Source organism: Xenopus laevis, chromosome 2S (genome assembly GCF_017654675.1).
Source record: "Xenopus laevis strain J_2021 chromosome 2S, Xenopus_laevis_v10.1, whole genome shotgun sequence".
NCBI classification, from domain to species: domain Eukaryota; kingdom Metazoa; phylum Chordata; class Amphibia; order Anura; family Pipidae; genus Xenopus; species Xenopus laevis.
In genome coordinates this window covers 92,173,187-92,192,930 of record NC_054374.1, presented here as the reverse complement: position 1 = coordinate 92,192,930, position 19,744 = coordinate 92,173,187, and the positions used below count along the sequence as shown (strand labels likewise).

The 19,744-nt window shown below is 38.5% G+C and overlaps 1 protein-coding gene across 8 annotated transcripts in view; it reads left to right on the top strand.

Moving 5' to 3' along the window:
• Positions 1-2,685: 2,685 nt before the first annotated feature.
• Positions 2,686-19,744, top strand: part of gtf2ird1.S (GTF2I repeat domain containing 1 S homeolog) — a 61,837-nt gene continuing 44,778 nt past the window's right edge. For 4 of the 8 annotated variants that reach the window (XM_018248127.2, XM_018248132.2, XM_018248131.2 and 1 more), the window contains exon 1: positions 3,506-3,538. In XM_018248127.2, coding sequence (XP_018103616.1) covers positions 3,521-3,538 — 18 coding nt within the window. In that variant the 5' untranslated portion in view covers positions 3,506-3,520. 8 annotated transcript variants of the gene reach the window in all.

The window sequence follows — 19,744 nt, the reverse complement described above, 5'->3', positions numbered from 1 at the left end:
TCGTCCGGCGGAGATCGGTCGTTTGGTTAGAAAATTTCTGTCGGCTGCCGATAATATCTGCGTGTATTGCCGATCGTACGATTTTCAGTGGGAGACTGTCACTAGGCTTTGGTTGGACATAGATATCGTACGATTGCTGTCAGGGGCAGAACATTGCTGATCTGTTCTTTAACTAATCTGACTGGTAAGACTTTGATCTGAATGGTTAGTGGCGGGTCGGGAGATGGGAAAGTCCGATCGTACGATGATTCGTACGATCGGATCTTTGCATCTATGGCCAGCTTTAGAACAACACTCAATAGTAAAAACCCATGTCTCACGGAGACACATTCAGTTACATTGAGAAGGAAAAACAGCAGCCTGCCAGAAGGTTTTTTGTGACAATAGTTAGCAAGCACACTAATACAGAATTATATAGGCAGTACACAAGGACATCTGGGTCAGGTCCAGACACAAATATCCAGATAGATATCTACTAAGTAAAACACACACACATACACAAGGCATAAGACTGCAAGTCAGGAGCTTTCACTGATAATGACCTTTAGTGCTATTACCTTATTCTAAACCTGCAACCTTCACATACTGCTTGTCTTCCCTCAGTTCAAGTCTCAGTACAGCTGCACTATGATTGGCTAGACTGCAGGATGAAACCCTCTACCCCAGTGTTGTCCGACTTCTTTGGTACAGAGGGATGGAATTTTTCTGGCCTACATAGTGGATGGCCGATAATAGTCTTGACCACTTATTTTTTATTAATTTTGTAAAGTAAATCCAGGGGTACAGAAGAAAAAAAAGGTGGATGGGGAGGGGGGATAGTAGAAAGTAGTACATACCATCATTACATTGTATTAGTCTTAAACCACTAATATCAGCATGAAAATCCACAGCAAATAAGTTTAATTAATGATCAGTATAGACACAGCTAATCTAAATGTAAGGTGTAGGGGTGGATATTCGTGTCAAATGGGAAGGGACTAGGGATGCCTAGCCTAGGATGGGGATCTCCTGCAGATGTAGACCACTTGTTTTTAAACCACACACACGTTAAACTACACCTGTGTTACCACAAGAACTTTCACGATCATATCCACATTAATGGTGGTAGTACATAAAAAACACAAATGGTTGGTCTGCTCACTACAGGGATATCACCCTTCAGTCATATGTGAAAACATTGCACCCCCCAGCACATGATAAAACACCTTAGGGACCCCTAAGAACAATTTTTAAATGCTAAACCCTACCAGGCTTACATCTGACAGGCAGAGTAGGGTAAACACATGGGAGCAGAGGGCAGGCATAATACGGCACACACAGGGAGCATAGAGCAGGTAGAGTAGGGTACACAGGGAGCATAGGGAAGACAGAGTATGGCATACACACAGAGAGCACAGGACAGGTAGAGTAGGACACACAGGGAGCATAGGGCAGGCAAAGTATGCCTCACACAAGGAGCATATGGAAGGCAGAATACAGCAGGAGACAAGTACTACATACAGTGACACAATGCTGGTGCCCCTCCAGCAGTTTGTCTGAGGTGTGAACAGGTGCACAATGTAGGTACTTACAGTCTGGGTCTGAGGGGTAAACTGTACAAAGCTTTATAGGTGTGTTGGAGTTGACTGTCTGAATTTGAGGTGTAAACAATTCATGGGACAATCTAAGTCAGGAGTGTCCAAACTTTTCGCAACGAGGGCCAGATTTGGTGAGGTGAAAATGTGTGGGAGCCGACCATTCAGCCTGACATTCTTTGAACTATTAACATCATTTAACTCATTTAAACGAGGAATCGCATAGCCGTAACAGTAATATTTGGGCACATTAGTGGATCTGCAAGAGCAGCGCATCACTTCCCTTAGTAAATCAGGTGCTTTAATTTTTCACACATCACAGTGATCCAACGTTTCGGTCCCTCTTGGGACCTTTTTCAGGGATAATATACAATGTGCAATAAAACTTTATATATTGTTCACAATACAAAATGGCGGCAAAGTGACCTCACAATACTTATAAAATTTGACCAATGGTGTTTCATCTCTTTTCATATATATACTCAATCAGTGTATCACATAAAACATTTTAAAAAACATTGTTTTCTATATATCCAAACACTTTATAAGTTATGCGCAAAATATAGTATATATATATATATATATATATATATATATATATATAGTGAATAAAGTATCCCCTCTTGTAAATTATAAGGATATTATAAGTTACTGAGGAGTTGCATGACCATATAAAAATACGAGGCCAAGTTTCAGGGAGTCATGTGACAGAAATGACATCAGAACTCACTTTTTATAACTGATGACATCAGAACTCACCTTTTATGAGGATATAATTTACAAGATATTCATAGCTTTTGTGTACTATATATAGTGAATAAAGTACCCCCTCTTGTAAAATATAAGGATATTATAAGTTACGGAGGAGTTTCATGACCATATAAAAACACGAGGCTGAAGTCCTCGTCAATCCACAAAGAAAGTCCAAAACGTTTGCTAGTGAGTGAAAAATGCAATGCACCATTAATCCAAAGTGTTCTTTTCTATTTTGAAGCATGCAGCTCTGTGCTTTTTTTTTTCCCTCTCACTGCAGTTCTCTCCCACAGTCTAACCCTGCCCACTAATCTGTAATCTGGAAGCACAGCCCACCATGCACAGCAGCCTGCCAGCTCTCAATAACAAATGCACACACAATGGTGTTAATCCAGTAGCCCATAATCTTCATCCTGCCTCTATAGCAGCCCAATAAATCTCTCCTCTAAAAGTAAAAGTGAATGGGAGAAGGGCATTTCCACACACACACATGCTATTCCTTCAGCGCGTCTTCTCTTCAGTCCTTTGCTCCTTTGTTAATCCTGTATGTAAATTACAGCCAATAGATGTTGTTGTTGAGCAGGGCTGGGATTAGAGACGGGGCGAATGGCTTTCAATCTTACTGGGATTACAGAACAAAGGGACTCCTGCTTTTCACACACACAAAACGAGATTTTATTTTGGGAGGGGGCTGGGATTCTATCGTCCCCCTCTGTTTCCACAAACCTCTCGGCAGACAGGAGCCAAGGGGGGTTGATAGAAGACAGATACATATCTATTTCCCCTGCTGCATCTCGGGGCTGATTGTGGGAAGAAATTATAAATCCCGGGAAGCAGCAGCAGCACCCCCTCCGCTCCTTCTCTATTCCTCCTGTGTTCCACAATAATTACACGAAGAAACCTCAGTCCGGGATCTTCTCACACAGGAGCGCTGGGACCTCTTTTGGTAAGAAAAAAAACTTTTGTCTCTCGTTAAATGGATTTTTTTATACATTTGTGCCGTGCAATGTTCCTCTACCATTGCAATGGCCGCACGTGACTGAGGGAGGGAGGTTTTGGCGCTGGATCCGCTGCCCTGGATTACATTTTAAAGGGATGTGCTGGGCCAGTTGTGCGTGTGTGTGTCTGCGCTATTTATACAGGCCGGGGAGGGCAGGGAATTGGGATTTATGTTATGAGGAAACTTGGAGTTGATGCAGTCCTGCAATGAGGTCAGAGCGTCAGCGTGTGTGTGTGTGTGTGTGTGTGTGTGTGTGTGTATAGTGTGTATAGTGTGTATAGTGTGGTGTGTGTGTGTATAGTGTGTGTGTGTGTTTGTGTTACTTCAGGGTTTGGGGGCTTGATATTTTTGGCAGATGAACAGTTGACCTATGATGTGCCCTCCCACCACACAGACAGCTTGTAGTCACTTTCCATTTGTTTTCCCTTTTAACCCAAGTCCCTCTTGCTTCTTCCATTCAGTGTCTGCCAAGTGACCGTCACCCATATTGTAATCTTAAATGCCAAGCTAAAACAAAAATGCTTCCCTATTACTTGCAGGCTACAGGCTAAACAAATACCAGTTTTATTTGCGCTATTCAGCAAAATAATACAAAAAGCAGGTATTGATTTAATTAGTACAGCACTTAAATGCTCTGTGATTTTTAAAAGCAAGCACAGATATAATAGCGTATTATTATGAATATGACCGTGCATTTATAAAGTGGCAACACATTTTGCAGTGCTGTAAAATAGAAGGGTATTGACATTCAATATACAGGCAATAACGGGGGCCATGCTCAATAGAGTTTACAGTCTGAAAGGAGTCTGCAACTACGGTTGCCACCTGGCCGGTATTTTACAGGCCTGGACGGTAAAAATTATGGTTGATCCCAATGTTATTAATAGGGAAAAAAGATAAATATATAGGAAGGCCGGTATTTTTTTCCAGAAAAGGTGGCAACCCTATCTGCAACACAAGGTGTGGAAAACTTCAAGTCCAACCTGTGGTTCTGCAAATGACACATGTATTTTTGGAATTGTAATTCAACAAAAAGCTGGGAGGGGACCACAGGTTGTATTCCACTGCAGTCACACACACACACACTGCAGGGTTGCCAGGTTGGCGGTTTTCCAGCCAAATTGGGGTACTAATTTAAAGCCCAGGCTGGTTTTGAAAATAGAAACTAGCCAAGGTACAGATTTGGGCTACTTTTTGGGCCTTTGGCTGGTTTGTACTTGGGAAACCAGCCAATGTTTTTCTTGCCCTAATGTGCCAAGCCTGCATCTCCCAGTGCATGTTGGGTATGTTGTAAGACTGCAATACCCAGCATGCAATGGGACTTGTGTAGAATTCGGGAATTACCAGATTTTGGGCTCTGTACCCCTATCTCCCATCACTCTTAAGCATTCTCTTTTCCAGGGACATTCCTCAATTTCAGATAATTTTGGGGCAAAAATCTGCTGGCCACCAAAATGTCTAGAGGTTGACCAGTTTTATCAATATTTATTGAAATTGTATATGTATTAGGCCTTATGGGACCCCTTTATCTCCTGGGCCCAGTCTGTAGTTACCCCCTGCTCACAGGTAGGGTTGCCACCTAGTCGGTAAAAATGATGCTTGATGCTAATGTTATTAATAGGAAAAAACTGCAAGACCAGTATTTTTTTGCAGAAAAGGTGGCAAACCCTACTCACAGGTGAGTAAAAATTAGTAAAACATTGAAAATTTGACAAAGGCGTATTTTCAAATATATTCATTATTTTTTAGACTTTTTTTCACTGCACATATTGTGCTATTTTTGGGCTACTTCACTTCCTGTATCCACAGAACACCTGACATGTTGCATGCGTTTCGTAGTATGGCGACGTGTCGGCTCGAGCCACACCGTGGAGTTCTACCGTTAATTGAGACGGGATTTTTTTTTAGATAACAAGTTGTCTAATTCCAGGCAATGTCATTCTGTGGCTTCTAAAGCAAATAATGTACTGTTGGCATTAACTAAAGTCATGAGACATAATTTACATATATAATACTTTAGAGGTCCCTAGTATGGCCTCACCTGGCGTATGCAGTGCAGTTTTGGGCTCCAGTCCTTAAAGAAAGATATTAATGAGGTGGAGAGAGTGCAAAGACATACAACTAAACTGATTAAAGGGGTGGAAGATTTAAATTATGAGGGTAGACTGTCAAGGTCGAGTTTGTTTTCTTTAGAAAATGGTACATTATTACTCTTTACAAGTACATTAAAGGGCATTTAAAAAGAGATTCATTATCTGGAAAGCCCCAGATCCCGAGCATTTTGGATAGGTCAGGTCCAATACCTGTGTAGATATTGATATATATTGTTTGTGAGTGTAAGAAGGGGTGGTTTTGAGTCTATGTATAGTATGTATGTATGGGAGCTCGGTTTCATTTGTAGGAGGTTAACTTAAAGGGGAACTGTCACCCAAAAAAATAATTCCAAATCCTATTTTATCATGTTAGTCAAGCAAAATGAACTTTAATTACACTGTAAAAACTGTTTTAATCTTGTTTCATTCTCTCTGGGAATTAATAATTATAGCTAGCAGGCAGGAGCCATTTTGTGGACACTGTTATTAAGACAAGCCTTGCATCATCTTAAAATCTTGTTTGTGCACCAGAATGGGGGACCTGATGTCCATCCCCATGCACTAGTTACACAATTAAATGGTGAAGAGAATGGGGGAAAGTGAGGAGGACAGTGACATCTAGGAAGTGCTGAATGGAAAGTGAAAGTAATTGTCTGCCCCGCCTCTATGCCTAAGGCATAGAGGAGGAGCAGGCAATATTTGATTGACATGGGAGATTTTTAAATGAGTTTACAACAGCTATGAATGCTTAAAAAAAAAAAAAATTGTTTTTCATGTGTAATTTGAAAAGGACTTTTATTATACAGCTTTTTATGTCTGGGTGATAGGTCCACTTTAATCGATTTTGGTCTTTTATAAACCCATCTTAATTGTATTGTTATGATTTAAATACAAACTTTTTGTAACTGAATTGTAAGAATATACTGGTAAGCCTGCTCTCTACTATTTTGCCCAGCAGTGCACCCATATTTTTACTATAACATCTAGTGCTGTTACCATGACATTTTTCAGGTTATATTTAAACATTTGCTTTTATTTTTTTTTTTAAATACAATTTTCCCAAGGGAAAACTTTCCACTTATGCTGTAAAACATTTTCTATTATAAATAAATGTCGCCTTTGAATTGTGCTTTGGAAAGCATACTCTTGAATGTGGAAACTGGCATGGGGAGGGGGTATCCTCATCAGTTGGAGTTTAAAATAATTTAGGACTCAGGTCCTGTTTGCGCCTATTAACAGTTTCCCATTAGCAAAGGCTTTTGATGCAGATGGCTATCATCTGATCTGTTTTCTCAAAAAAGTTTGGAAGCTAAACACCAAGAATCACCACAGACAGCTTCCATTTGATAGGAGCAGGATGAGCTGCATTTAGCATTTTTCTCGTTCTAAAGGGCATGAAATAAAAAAAATGCTCTTTTTCAAAATGAATGGGAATCGCATGTGCTGACAGGCACGTACTGCTGGAAAACACAAGGTTGTGCTTTTTTGAGTGGTTGTGAGGGCACAAGCCAACTTGATCTGCACATTTGAATGAGGGACAGAATGGATGGTGGGGAAATAGCTGTTTGTAAGAATAATACAGCATCCCAGTGTATTGATGTGCAGAAAATGGCAAATTCTTTTCACTTTTGTAAAATGGCTATACCTTTATATTTAGTAATTTTTCCACCGCCAGTAAAGGTTACATGGATTGTGACTGCTCAGAGGAAACAGCCCACTAATTCACTATATGCTTTTATCAACTGGCTATGTGTTCTCAACAAATTTATTAGTGGTATTTAAACTATGCATGTGACAATTTATGTACTTGCATGTGTGGTACCTGTAATAAATGAACCTTTTTCATTTTCAGTGTCTCAAATTTTGAGCCTACCTACTGCCCTTGGTAAAGGTTCCTGCACGGTGGGAATACAGCAGGTGGCACATTGCTATGTAGATAACATAACGTACCCTTTAATTCATGAGGCTGGCAGCTTCCTTTTCATTCCAAAACTACAGTTTTCATTCTGGTTGCTTACAGTTTTTTGTAATGCCAGGGTAGCTTCAGGCTGCCAGCTGTGTGGTCTATTGCAACAGTTTTTGCTGTACCTTTATTCAGCTCAACTTGTAACAAGTTCCCAATTCATTATAAAAAAAACACAGACATCATACATACAGAGTCAAAATAATTCAGATGTTACAATAGGCAGGAACTCCCACTGGTGCAATAGATGTTCTGTTGTTTTATAGGGAATAATGTACAGTTTGGGTCAATATATAAAGATATTTAAAATCGGTTACAAATTCATGACCACACAAAGGCAATCTGGCATGGGTGGGAATTTAAAAACAGGTCAAGAAACTGTGAGCTAAAAGGAGAATTAAAGGGTGATAAACTGGGTACTGATTTGTTAGGCACCATCCCCATCTTTTCTTCTGTCCTCAGTTCAGAAGGGCAAACATTGTGTTTTAATTTGTGATTTTACTCTACTGTGTGTGTTCATAGAGCAGCCACAAGGGATCCTTGACACAGGCACATTGCTGTGCTCATTAGACTAATACTCCAGATGTGTTTTTCAGCAACGATGAGTGCGCCTGAGTTAAGTCATTATCATTTTCCATTTAAGTTGTGTAGACAACAAATTATGGTGCACACATGGGCCCAACCACTTCTCTGCTTTTACAATTTTCAAAAGTGCCTACACAGTTTAAAAATGTGCTCACAAAACATATATTGTACAATGTGCATATAGAGCCAAAAAACAAATTTGAGGTAATGTTGCTAGGGATGTACTAACAAATTTGCACCCCCAGTGATTAATCCTGTCTATCTTTAATAAAGGATAGTATTAGACAGCAATAGTAATGCTTCATTTAACATAAGAATACAGCAACTGTACCTAAAAAAACAAACACATATACAAAGATATGTATCATTCATTTTAGGAGATGCCTCTTAAAACAACTGACTTTGTCAAAGCTTCTAATGGATTAAGGTACATAGGACTATGTATTTGTCTTAACTGAATCCATGCATGCTTGCCATGAGTCTTGCCTGCAGGGTTGTTGTTGTACTGGAGTCACTGACAGCCTTATAATGATTAACTGCTGCCTGAGGAAATCTGCCATGTGTCTCCATAGCCAGCAAGGTAGATTTAAAGGGGTGGTTCACCTTCGAACAACTAGTTGGTTTCAGATAGATCACCAGAAATAATGACTTTTTTTCCAATGACTTTCTATTTTCTATGTGTGACAGTTTTTCTAATATTGAAGTGTAAAGTGTCATTTCTCTCCTTCTGAAGCAGCTCTGGGAGGGGGGGTCGCTGATCCTGAAACTGTTCTAAATGGATACATTTAGTTGATACATTTCTTATCTTTGTCCCTGCTGAGCAGAATCTCTGGGTTTCATTACAGGCAGCTGTTAGAATTGATACAATAGTTGCTAATACTCCAGAGATGCTGCTGAGAAATGTATCAACTAAATATTGCAAAATTGTAACAGTGAGAGTCTGCACCTGAATTACTAAACTGTCAGACTGAAACACCAGACAGGAACATTCAACTTTAAACTTAAGATTTTGGAAAAAACTTAAAAAAGAAATAATGGAAAGTAATTGAAAAAAGTCTTTTTCTGGGGAACAATCTAAAAACAACTGAATTGAAAAAGGTGTTTGAAAGGTGAACAACCCCTTTAAAGGAACAGTAATGTCAGAAAATTAAATTGTTTTAAAGTAATATAAATATAATGCAGTGTTGCCCTGCACTGGTAAAACTGCTTTGTTTGCTTCAGAAACACTACTCTTGCTTATATAAATAAGCTGCTGTGTAGCCATGGGGGCAGTCATTCAAAGGAGAAAAGGAAAGGTTACATAGCATATACGCTCTGTAGAACATAATGGTGTTAGCAGTTATCCACCATTTAACTTGTGCCATATAGCCTTTTTTTCAATTTCCGCCATTGCTATACAGCAGCTTGTTTATATGAACTATAGTATAGTTTCTGATGCAACAGATCCATTTTACCAGTGCAGGGCAACATTCCATGATATATTCATTACTTTAAAACACTTTAATTTTTTGGTGGTACCATTCCCTTAAGGTTAAGGCTGCACTTAATTAATGCTGGATCCACCTTTGTGTGTCCATGAACATACTTGCTAGATAGCAAAAAACGTGGAGCATAAACGTTATGCTTCCCTACATGTGATGTAAAGGTATAGGATTTATTACCCAGAAACTCTCTATCCAGAAAGCTCAGAATTACATCTCCCATAGGGGCAAATTCACTAAGCGCCGAACGCTAGCGTTAATTCGCTAGCGTTTGGCATTTTCGTTACTGGCGTAGTTTCGCTAGTGTTACTTCGCACCCTTATGCCAGGCGAATTTTCGCTAGCAACGTAACTACGCAAATTCACTAACTTGCGCAGTGTACTGAACGCTACCTTTTACGCTAGACTTCCTTTGCCACCTCAGACCTGGCGAAGCGCAATAGAGTAGATAGGGATTGTTTCAAAAAAAGTCAAAATTTTTTCTAAGTCCCAAAAAACGCTGGCGTGTTTTCTACATTATGGGTGATAGGCTGAAAAAGATCGAAAAAATTTTTGGGGCTCCCTCCTTCCCCCTACATTTCCTGACTCATGGCAACTTACCTAGACAGTGGGCACATGTGTAGGGCAAAATAAAATTTTTATTTGATGATTTGAAGGTTTTCTTGGCATTTGTAGTGCTGATACGTATTCCTCCATTGAAATTTGAATTTGGCGCCGTATGCAAATTAGCCTTCGCTAGCGTAACTTCGCTTTACATAGCGAATCAACGCTAGCGCAACTTCGCAAACTTACGCTACCCCTGAGCGCAACTTCGGATTTTAGTGAATTTGTGGAGCGCTGGCGAAACTACGCCTAGCGAAGTGCGGCGAAGTTGCGCCAGGCGCAACTTCGAATCTTAGTGAATTTGCCCCATAGACTCTATTATAATCAAACACTTCAATTTTTTTAAAAATGATTTTTAATGAAACTGTAGCTTGTACTTGATCCCAACTATGATAAAATATATTTGGGTTTCATTAATTTTTGAATTATTTTTTATTAGACTCAAGGTATGAACATCCAAATTATAGAAAGACCCCTTACCTGGAAAACCTCACGTCCCAAGCATTCTGGATAACAGGTTTTTTTTCTTATTCTTTTGTTTTTGAATTTTTTTAGTACACGTATAGAACCTAAGTTTTCAAGCAATGAGCCTTTGATCCAGACAGAGGAATGATGTATGATTGACCGTTAATAGTATGACCTCCTTTTTATGAACATTCAGAACTGCTGTTACTCCATGTACCGGCCAACATGGTGCATGAGCAAATGACATTATTAAACTTGCCAAATTAACCGATATTCATGGGAGAAAAAATGCAGTTGAATATGTAAAAAATCCTCTGCACACCTGTTGTTGTTTCAGACACTGCTCTGGTGGTGCTGGATATCCACTGACCTGGTCCCTGAGCATCTATGAATACAGGGAGCTGCACACACAGTTGGGGAGCTTAACCCATTTATTGCTTCACCAAAAGTATCAACGTTTCGGTGGGGTACACCTTCCCTTCGTCAGGATACAAAATGCAGTGTACACACACCTTATAAAGCCATATCCCCACCTCCCGTATACAGAGTCCTTCATTATCCAATTAATCTTTCAATCTAGTTATTCCATAGTGTGGTAAGATAAAGTCATTGCTATAACTCAAAAAAAGTATAGTCACTTCCAGAGGGGCTTGTTATCCTTATATTTTCTCTTTATGTGGTCCCCCCAGCATTTCTTATCTGTGGGATACAGCCCACAGCTTGATGAGCAAAACGAAGTTTCTGTGAATATACAGTAACTTCATTTTTCCTAGGAAATTTCTGTTAATACAAATGCCTGCTAATAATCATAAGTGTTTAGGCACTGAATGATAAACATGAATTTGCACAATGAGTAGTGTGTGAATGTCACTGCAATGTTCAGTGGGGTTTGCCGATAGTATATTTTACAGTTAAAAATGTGTTCTGTGTGTATTGGTTCCCAGTATTGCTGTATACTAGTAACTTTGTAAATTAAAATATATAATGCATCCCAAATGTTCCTGGGCATATCTGGTATGTTCATAGTAAATAGAGCGTATTGGGATACTTAGTAACTGAACTGTGGAACATATATTATTTGCAACAAGACCATATCATGCCATAGTGTATAGCTAAATAAAATGTTCTTTAAATATTTACTTGTTGTTAAAAGCTAGTCCTCATATGTAATAAAAGGCTCTGAGTTTGCCCAGGAGCAGTAACCCATAGCATACAATCAGCAGGCAGCATATACTGGTCACCTGTTTAAAAGCTTATTGGTTGCTATGGGTTACTGCTCCTGGGCAAACTTGGTGCCTTTTATTACATAACCCCCTAAGTGTTTACCTTCCATGAGATCATTATGCAGAAGAACTTCCCAGAGTGTTCTCTAGTCTGTCTGGAATGGGTCCCTAGGGCTTTCTGTGCTGTAGTCACATTTTGGCAGCATTACTGATTGAAGACTGGCAATAATAAGATGATTTATTGCAGCATAACTTGCAGGTACTTTCTAAGAATTTAATTTGCTATGACAGGCTTCACAAATAAAGGGCTAGACTCTGTGATCAATGCAGACCTTTTCTCCGTTATAAAAAATATCTATTTTCTTCCATCAGACAGACAATTACTGAACTTCTGTTATCTGGAGAGGAGTTTAATGCAGCAGGGCAGTTTTCATTCCGTAATTATATATTTGGTGAGGTTTAAGTATGGCAATGCCTATTTCCAGCAAGGTAAAGGTTTTTTTTTTTTGGATGTTTTGCGTTTTGTGTGATTTCCTTTAGGTGACAAACTGTCAACCCCCCTCCATGCCATTAGCCTAAATATATTGCATTTGCACGAAGATTATACAGGTGTCTCGAACACCTCTTATTTTGTCTTATTTTTACCATCTACTTCCCTTATAATACCATGTTCTCTAACACATTCACTCAATGCACACACAGTATGGTCAAGTTTTTTAGAAACCAATTAACCAGCCTTAATATTTTCAGAAGGAAACCCATTTCCAAACACTGTCAGCAGTGTAAGGCAACAGTGCTAACCATTGAGCTGACACTTCAGATTTGACTTTTTTTGCAATTTAAATATAAGAATAGCTAAATAGGAGGAGAACCCATGCCTTGTAAGAAAGAAGATGATGGTATGTAGCTGAGATACAGGTATGGAATCTGTTATCCAAAAACGTACTTTCCAGAAAGCCCTGAATTATGGGAAGCAGTGACGTTTTTACAGAGCAACAGAGCTGTAATTTTACAGGCTTTCTGAACCACATCAATTGATACCTTCTTAATGTAATAATGTATAGAAGATATTTTTGTTTTCTTTAAGAACTGGTTCATAATATTGTCGTACAAATAAAATAAACCCTTCCCGAGAGACAATGATATAAAGCAGAAATATATATTTGATATTTATAAATATATATAGATATTTATAAATTCCAGCATTCCACTATATAGAAGTGCACTGCATTAGCATGGAAGAAAGAGGCATTGAGGGTTTTAAAGGAGAAGGAAAGGTTAAAACTAAGTAAGCCTTATTAGAAAGGTCCACCTAAATATACCAGTAAACCCTCAAAGTAGTGCTGCTTGGAGTCCTCTGTCAAAGGAAACACTGCATTTCTTTCCTTCTATTGTGTACACATGGGCTTCTGCATGAGACTTCCTGCCTTCAGCTTAAACCTCCTTGCCCCCGTTGTGAGCATGCTCAGTTTGCTCCTATCCCCCCCTCCCTTCTCTGCTGTAAAATGAGCCCAGAGCTATGAGTGAGCAGGGAGAGACTCAGGCAGGAAGTAATGTCACACCAAGCTAATACTGCAGCTGCTATCCTAAACAAACAGAGAGCTTCTAGAGCTTTTTACTCGGGTATGTTAAAAGATTCTACAGAATAAATATAGCATTCTAGCTTGCACTCTTGCAGCATATGCCTCTGTAGCTTTCCTTCTCCTTTAAACTGCATAGATCATCTCAGTCCTGATTGATACATTTTTCATAAGCATCTTTATTGAAATAGCAATATTATGATAGTATATATCACTTTGAAAATATCAATGTATTACACTTGGATTGAGTACATTTGGAAAGAGCATTCCATTCCGATGAATCCTTGGTCTTTTGAAACTGCATCTTGGGCCTTTTCACCAGCCTTCAGAGGCTCCTTTTTTGATTTACATGGAAACACCTGCATCAGATTACAACATATCCATGTCTCAGAGCAATGAAAGGAAACAAGAAGTCACCTCAGCTTATACGATTTAGGTGCTCCAGGCAATAAGACAAAAACAACGTTGTTTCAGTTCACATTCTTGAGTGCTTTTTATTTACAGATATGTTGTAATGTACAGTAAATGTTTGAGTATGTACTGTTCAGTATGAGTTGAATGTCTGCAGTTTATTGTATAAAACAGACATACTATAAATGCACCCAACATTTATTATACTACTATGCTATATGTCCCTGTGACTTTAACAGACACCATCTCACCCAAAAAATTGAACCTATTATAAATACATGTCTTATAAGCTGTTATAGCTCACTTAAGCCTTCAGAGCATTATTTTTGTGATACAGTTTTAGGTGCCACACAGTTATTCTGTATACACAACAGATAATAGAATAGGCATACACACATCTTTTTATTTATTTACTAATCTCAGTTTGGGGAGATTAGTCGCCCCTAAAAAGAAGCGATTAGTAGCCGGGTGACTAAACCTCCCCGAATCTCCCAGTGTGCCCCAAAACTTACTTACATACAAATGAATGTACATTTCACTGAAATATTGTTAAAGTATTATATGCAAAATAATGAAATACACTGTAAAATTACCTCAGAATTGCTGTTTTGAGAGAATAATACAGGCTGAACATCAGAAAAGTGTATAACAATAATACTTGTGATTTGTGTTCTAATAAAAATGTTGTTTTACTCAATGCCTTGAGGACAGCAACAATCAGTTGCAACCACAAACCTGAAGGCTTATTTTTATTAGTATAAAATATTATTTTTCACCACTTGCTTTGCACTAAAAGTAATGCTATTTTGTGGGGGATGGTGTCGCTTGCACTGCGCATCCCCTGAAAGAGGTTTGCTGTTTGCAAGATTAAACAGACCTTTTTAACATTGTTCAAATACCACGAGATTAGTTTCCAAGGAGACCAAAGACGGTTGCCATAGGCACTAGGGGCCCAGGAATTAGGATTGTGATTTTATTTCTCCAAAGAAGCTAGGGCAGTACCATCTAAAGAGAGTTATACCTCTGTATTTTTATAATAATATTTGTGCTAGTTGTTCATGCCAGTTGCTCACATTTATGTTTAGTTGCTGTAAACCATATTACAAGAATGGTCTACAAGTCCTTTTAAATGTAATGAAAACACACCACAGACATCTGAATATAATTTGCAGGGACATTTTGCTTCTGGGCTAGTGTACCAAACCCACAATTCCTTGATATACTGAATATGTATTAGGCTTTATGCACCCCCTCTTGATTACTACAGTTTTCAGAGCTATGGATGGCCCTGATAATTACTTTATGGTTATAGTGATATTAAAATATGTAAATAATGCATTTAAACTGCAGATAACTCGGCCTCCCCAGGCAGATTATTCTGGCTGTTATATAGCAACAACAGCTGGAGGTTTGTAGGTAACACTGGAAACACTCTTGAAAGTGGAAGCTACAGTACAGGTAACAAAGTCTTAGAGGCATATTTATTAAGTGGTGTAAAAACGGCGGAATAATCCACCATATATCGCCGTGTAAAAAAATGCCATAATTTTTACTTGCTTTTTCTTTGAGCAACTTCCGCCAGAACTTATGTACAAAGGTCTGAAGCAGTGTAAAATAAGGATGGAAAATCTGGCGTTAGCATAAAACAAAACACAGCTTGATAAATTCGCCATTTATTTTACACAACTTTTTACACCTTTCTTCAGCAAATTTTGTTTTACAGAATAATAAATAGTCCCCGTAATGACATTTTAAATAACATGAGTAACACAGTTGCCAGTGAGTAATGGAATGGAACAATTGGTGCAATTTGCTATATTTCTATTTGCAATAGCATCATTTAAACTAGAATTTCAGCATCATTGCATCCCTAGTGCTGTGACATGCTCCTTGTGCCTCATACAGGGCTGTGAAATATGCTGGCACTCTAAAATACATGATAATGGTACACGTAAGGGCACAGAAGGGAAGGTACAGCGGCATAGCACAAATGCAAATACCCTCCAAATCGATGTAAATTTGTTCTCATTTGGGTGCTGCACCTGCTATTAGTAAATGAGTAACTAAGTTTTCCACATTCAGATCTATAATAAAAACTAAAAAAAATAATGCAGATGAAAAATAATGCTACAGTTATGCCTGAGCCAATGTGAGCAGCCTTTTCTTAAAGTACATTAATTTGAGAAAAGAGCAGATATTTCACCAGTATATGAGGTAAGTGTGCTCCTCTCCCAAGAGGTATACAGCACACACAGGGGAGATGTTGGCTGGCAGAGACTCCTTTCACCCCAGTCTGACACTGCTTATCTTTAAAGAATAGGAATATAAAACCACATAACTTAATCAAGGTAGACAATCCATTGTTCAATAAGTAATAGAAGACCATGTACTTTCCTTGTGTATTTGTTTATTTACATTCTATTTCGACCTTTTGAAATGAGGCATTATCCATATGTATAAATGCAAATATGCAAAGAAGGAATGTTACTGACGCTATCACATTTTGCATCAGGCCGAATGGTTGGTACTGGAATTATAGATGTAACCGTGTCCGCAACCGCACAATGATTTCATATCTCAAGAGGCTAGGTTTAACAACGGCTTACAACACACAAAGAAAAGCTTTGTTGGAAAAAAAAGAACATCGAAAGAAAAGTAATTCTCACAGAGGTGGAAAGATAACCATTATCAAGATCCTCCTTGCAAACCACAAACCAACAACCCCAGAAACTACAATTGAAATTCTCACATCCTTTTCAACAGGATCCAGTGCTGCGCAAAGAAACAGTAACCTGCTCTAATAGGCATAAACCATGGAATTCTAACTGGATTTGTCATTATTTCTTCCTCTCTCTGGATGGATTTTGTTTGGTTAAAGCCAATGCACCTTCAATCCATAATGCTTGTTTTGATATTTAAACATAGGTGGGAAGGGGAATTAGATGTGGTATTGCCAGTAACCGTGTTGTTGACCAGATGACTGTTTCTCAGCAGGTGCTTACCGTATATTATAAAATGAGAATCCTTCAATACACAGAGATTGACTCTCTATCTCCATTCAAATTAGAAGTGCTGTAAAATATGGATGATTATTATTATCCTCTATATAGTGTTGATATAGTCAACATTAGAGAGTATATATTATTCACACCCTTACACTTGAAGTCCCTATTACATTCAAAAACACTATGGGTAATTTTATCAGGAGCCAATTAATCATTGTATGCATACATGTATATGTATGTACTGTATGTTTTTGGAGAACATATGTATAAAATAACAGATAATCCATTTTCACAAGGTCAAAGTGTATGGTTGAGGGTTTTGAGAGAAGAAAGTAAAGGCATCAGCACTTACCTTTTCTACTACTGTACTTCTTCTTAGTTATCTCATGCAAAAAATGAAAGTGAGCGGAGAGTAAAGCCCCTGAGACGTCACTGCTGATGTCCTGTGTTTTGCACACAGCTAATTCTTTATCTGTCTTGCTGGCTCATGGCCAGTATGTTAGATTGAGCTGGCTAAATCTTACTATTGACTCTGGTCAGAGTGGATTGTACATTGCTGGAAGCTAAGTGCACCCCTTTGTACCTGGGATAAAACTCACTTGTATTCCTTGTCCAAACACATGCCATAAAGGTAAAAATATACCTGTTTTTAACAGAAAATGCACTTCAACTAATCCAGTTTGCTGCATGATCAGTAATATGTAAAAAGTGAGTGGTGATCTGTATTTTAGAAGATGCTGTTACTCTTTATCTGTGCTCTGTTCTTTGTGTTTATTTCTAAATGGCTCAGAAGTGCACCAATGGGTCCATATGTTTACACATAGTTGCTAAATTAAACTATTAATGCTGCTAAAAATATCCAATATAAGTGAACAGAGAGCTCTGATACTTCCTTCTGGTGAACTGTGGCAATCCCTGTTTCACCCTTTGATAAATATGCCCCCAGATCCACTGAAATATTACATTAAGCCTTTTTGAAATGCAGAGTATTAGCAGGGTGACTGCTGGGTTTTGAATCAGAAATGCAGGTCTAATTGCAGTACACTGGCTGCCTAATGTATTCCTGTCAGGGAAGATTAACAATTCTCCTTGCAGATATATGATCATATTTCCTGTATTGTATTAAGAAGTAAATTCAGTTGGCAAAAATACTTTTTTAAGTGTTTGTACTGGGAAAAGGCACAGTGTTACATTGTGGTATATGTAAACATATCCTGGCTGGCTTGCCAAGCTTATAACAGTCTTAACAGTCTACAGTCATGTTGCTATATATACACCAGTTAAGCATTCATTTTGCAGTGGTATTGTCAGTAGTTGTCATACTAGCTGTTGTCATAGAAACTACTAACTGAGGGCAGCACAACTTTTGTGATATTTTTATTTTTTTTAAGAGTCTAAAGGGATCATTCCTGTCAGCAAGTGGAGTTGTGGTCATGCAAATTTCACTGCAGTCAGTTGGATGTAAGGGCAAGGCCAGACGTGGCGTTTTTTCTGTGTTTTTAAGTTGGGTTTTTGAAAAAGAACAGCCGGGCGTAAATACGCATAAACTGCACTACCACTGAAACTAATGGAAAACGCACACAGGACGCCAGTATTGGCGTTTTGTAGCAGAAACGACAATACGTCAAGAAACTACCAAGTCAATAGACTCTATGGGATCTGCACGTTTGAAACCACACTTTACGTAAATTCGCAGCGTATTTTAAATATGGCGTCCAAATTCAATGAGAACAATGAGAAGTGCATGTTGGGAAAATAATCGTACGTGCTGAAAAACGCATGAAAAACGCATGTTGATGGTCGCGTGTGGTTCGCTAGCACAGTTACGTAAATCGGCGATGCACCGAAATGACGTCATGCTGGCGAAGTTTCGCCATCGTTAGTCACTGCGCCCCATTTTTTAAATTTGCCTTATAGAATCAAGCACAGACCTCACTTGCATGGCAAAGAAATTATGCCAGACCAGCTTCTGTGTAATTGTGCTCGATTTGTGCGTAAATTTGTGATAATTTTGGGTGCATGTGGCCTTTTTTTAAAGTTAGTGTACAGGGCAGCAGGAGTCATTGCAAAAATTGCTTCACAAGGGTATGAGCCATTTCTGTGTCAGCAAGTACTGAATATTAGCATTGAATATTTTCCATGTATTGGTTTGCCCTTAAACAGACAGCACAGTGGAAGGGTTAGCTAATTGTAAACATAAACATTTCGTATGTGCTTCTATGCAGTTATATCAGGGCTGCTATATTGTCATAAGTGATCTACATGAATACCTATTGTTCTGCATTATAAGGTGATTTTAGATGCAGGAGAGGAACTCTCCCCATATTTTTTATTGTAGTCTGCTGTGTGAGGCAAGCAATATGGTAGCCACCACCTGTATATACTGTATATGATTTCAATTACAGGTATGGGGCCTGTATCCAGAATGCTCAGGACCTGGGGTTTTCCTGAGAACAGATCTTTCCATAATTTGGATCTTCACACCTTAAGTCTACTAGAAAATCATGTAAATAAATGCAACAGGCTTGTTTTGCTTCCAATAAGGATTAATTATATCTTAGTTTGGATCAAGAACAAGGTACTGTTTTATCAATACACAGAAAAAGGAAATTAGTTAAAAACTTAATATTTGGATAAAATGGAGTCTACGGGAGATGGCCTTTACGTAATTGGGAACATTCTGGATAATGGGTTTCCAGATAACGGATCCCATACATGTATATACAATCTTTGCATACAAAATATGCTTTGCCTACATATGTCACTGTCTAGCATTATCACATATCCCAGATATAAATACTTATTCCTTGTGCAGTTACAGACAAACTGTAACAGAAAATCATTTAGAGAAGAGACAACTATTTTAGCGTGTATTACAAAAAAAAAACCCTGTAAAAGCCACCTAAAAACTGCCGTTGTTTGCTGGAGCTTTTTAAAGAGCTTTAAAAATCAATATTAATAGCAGAAGTTAATGGAATGACAGTTGACAGAAGAACCACACTGCTGTAG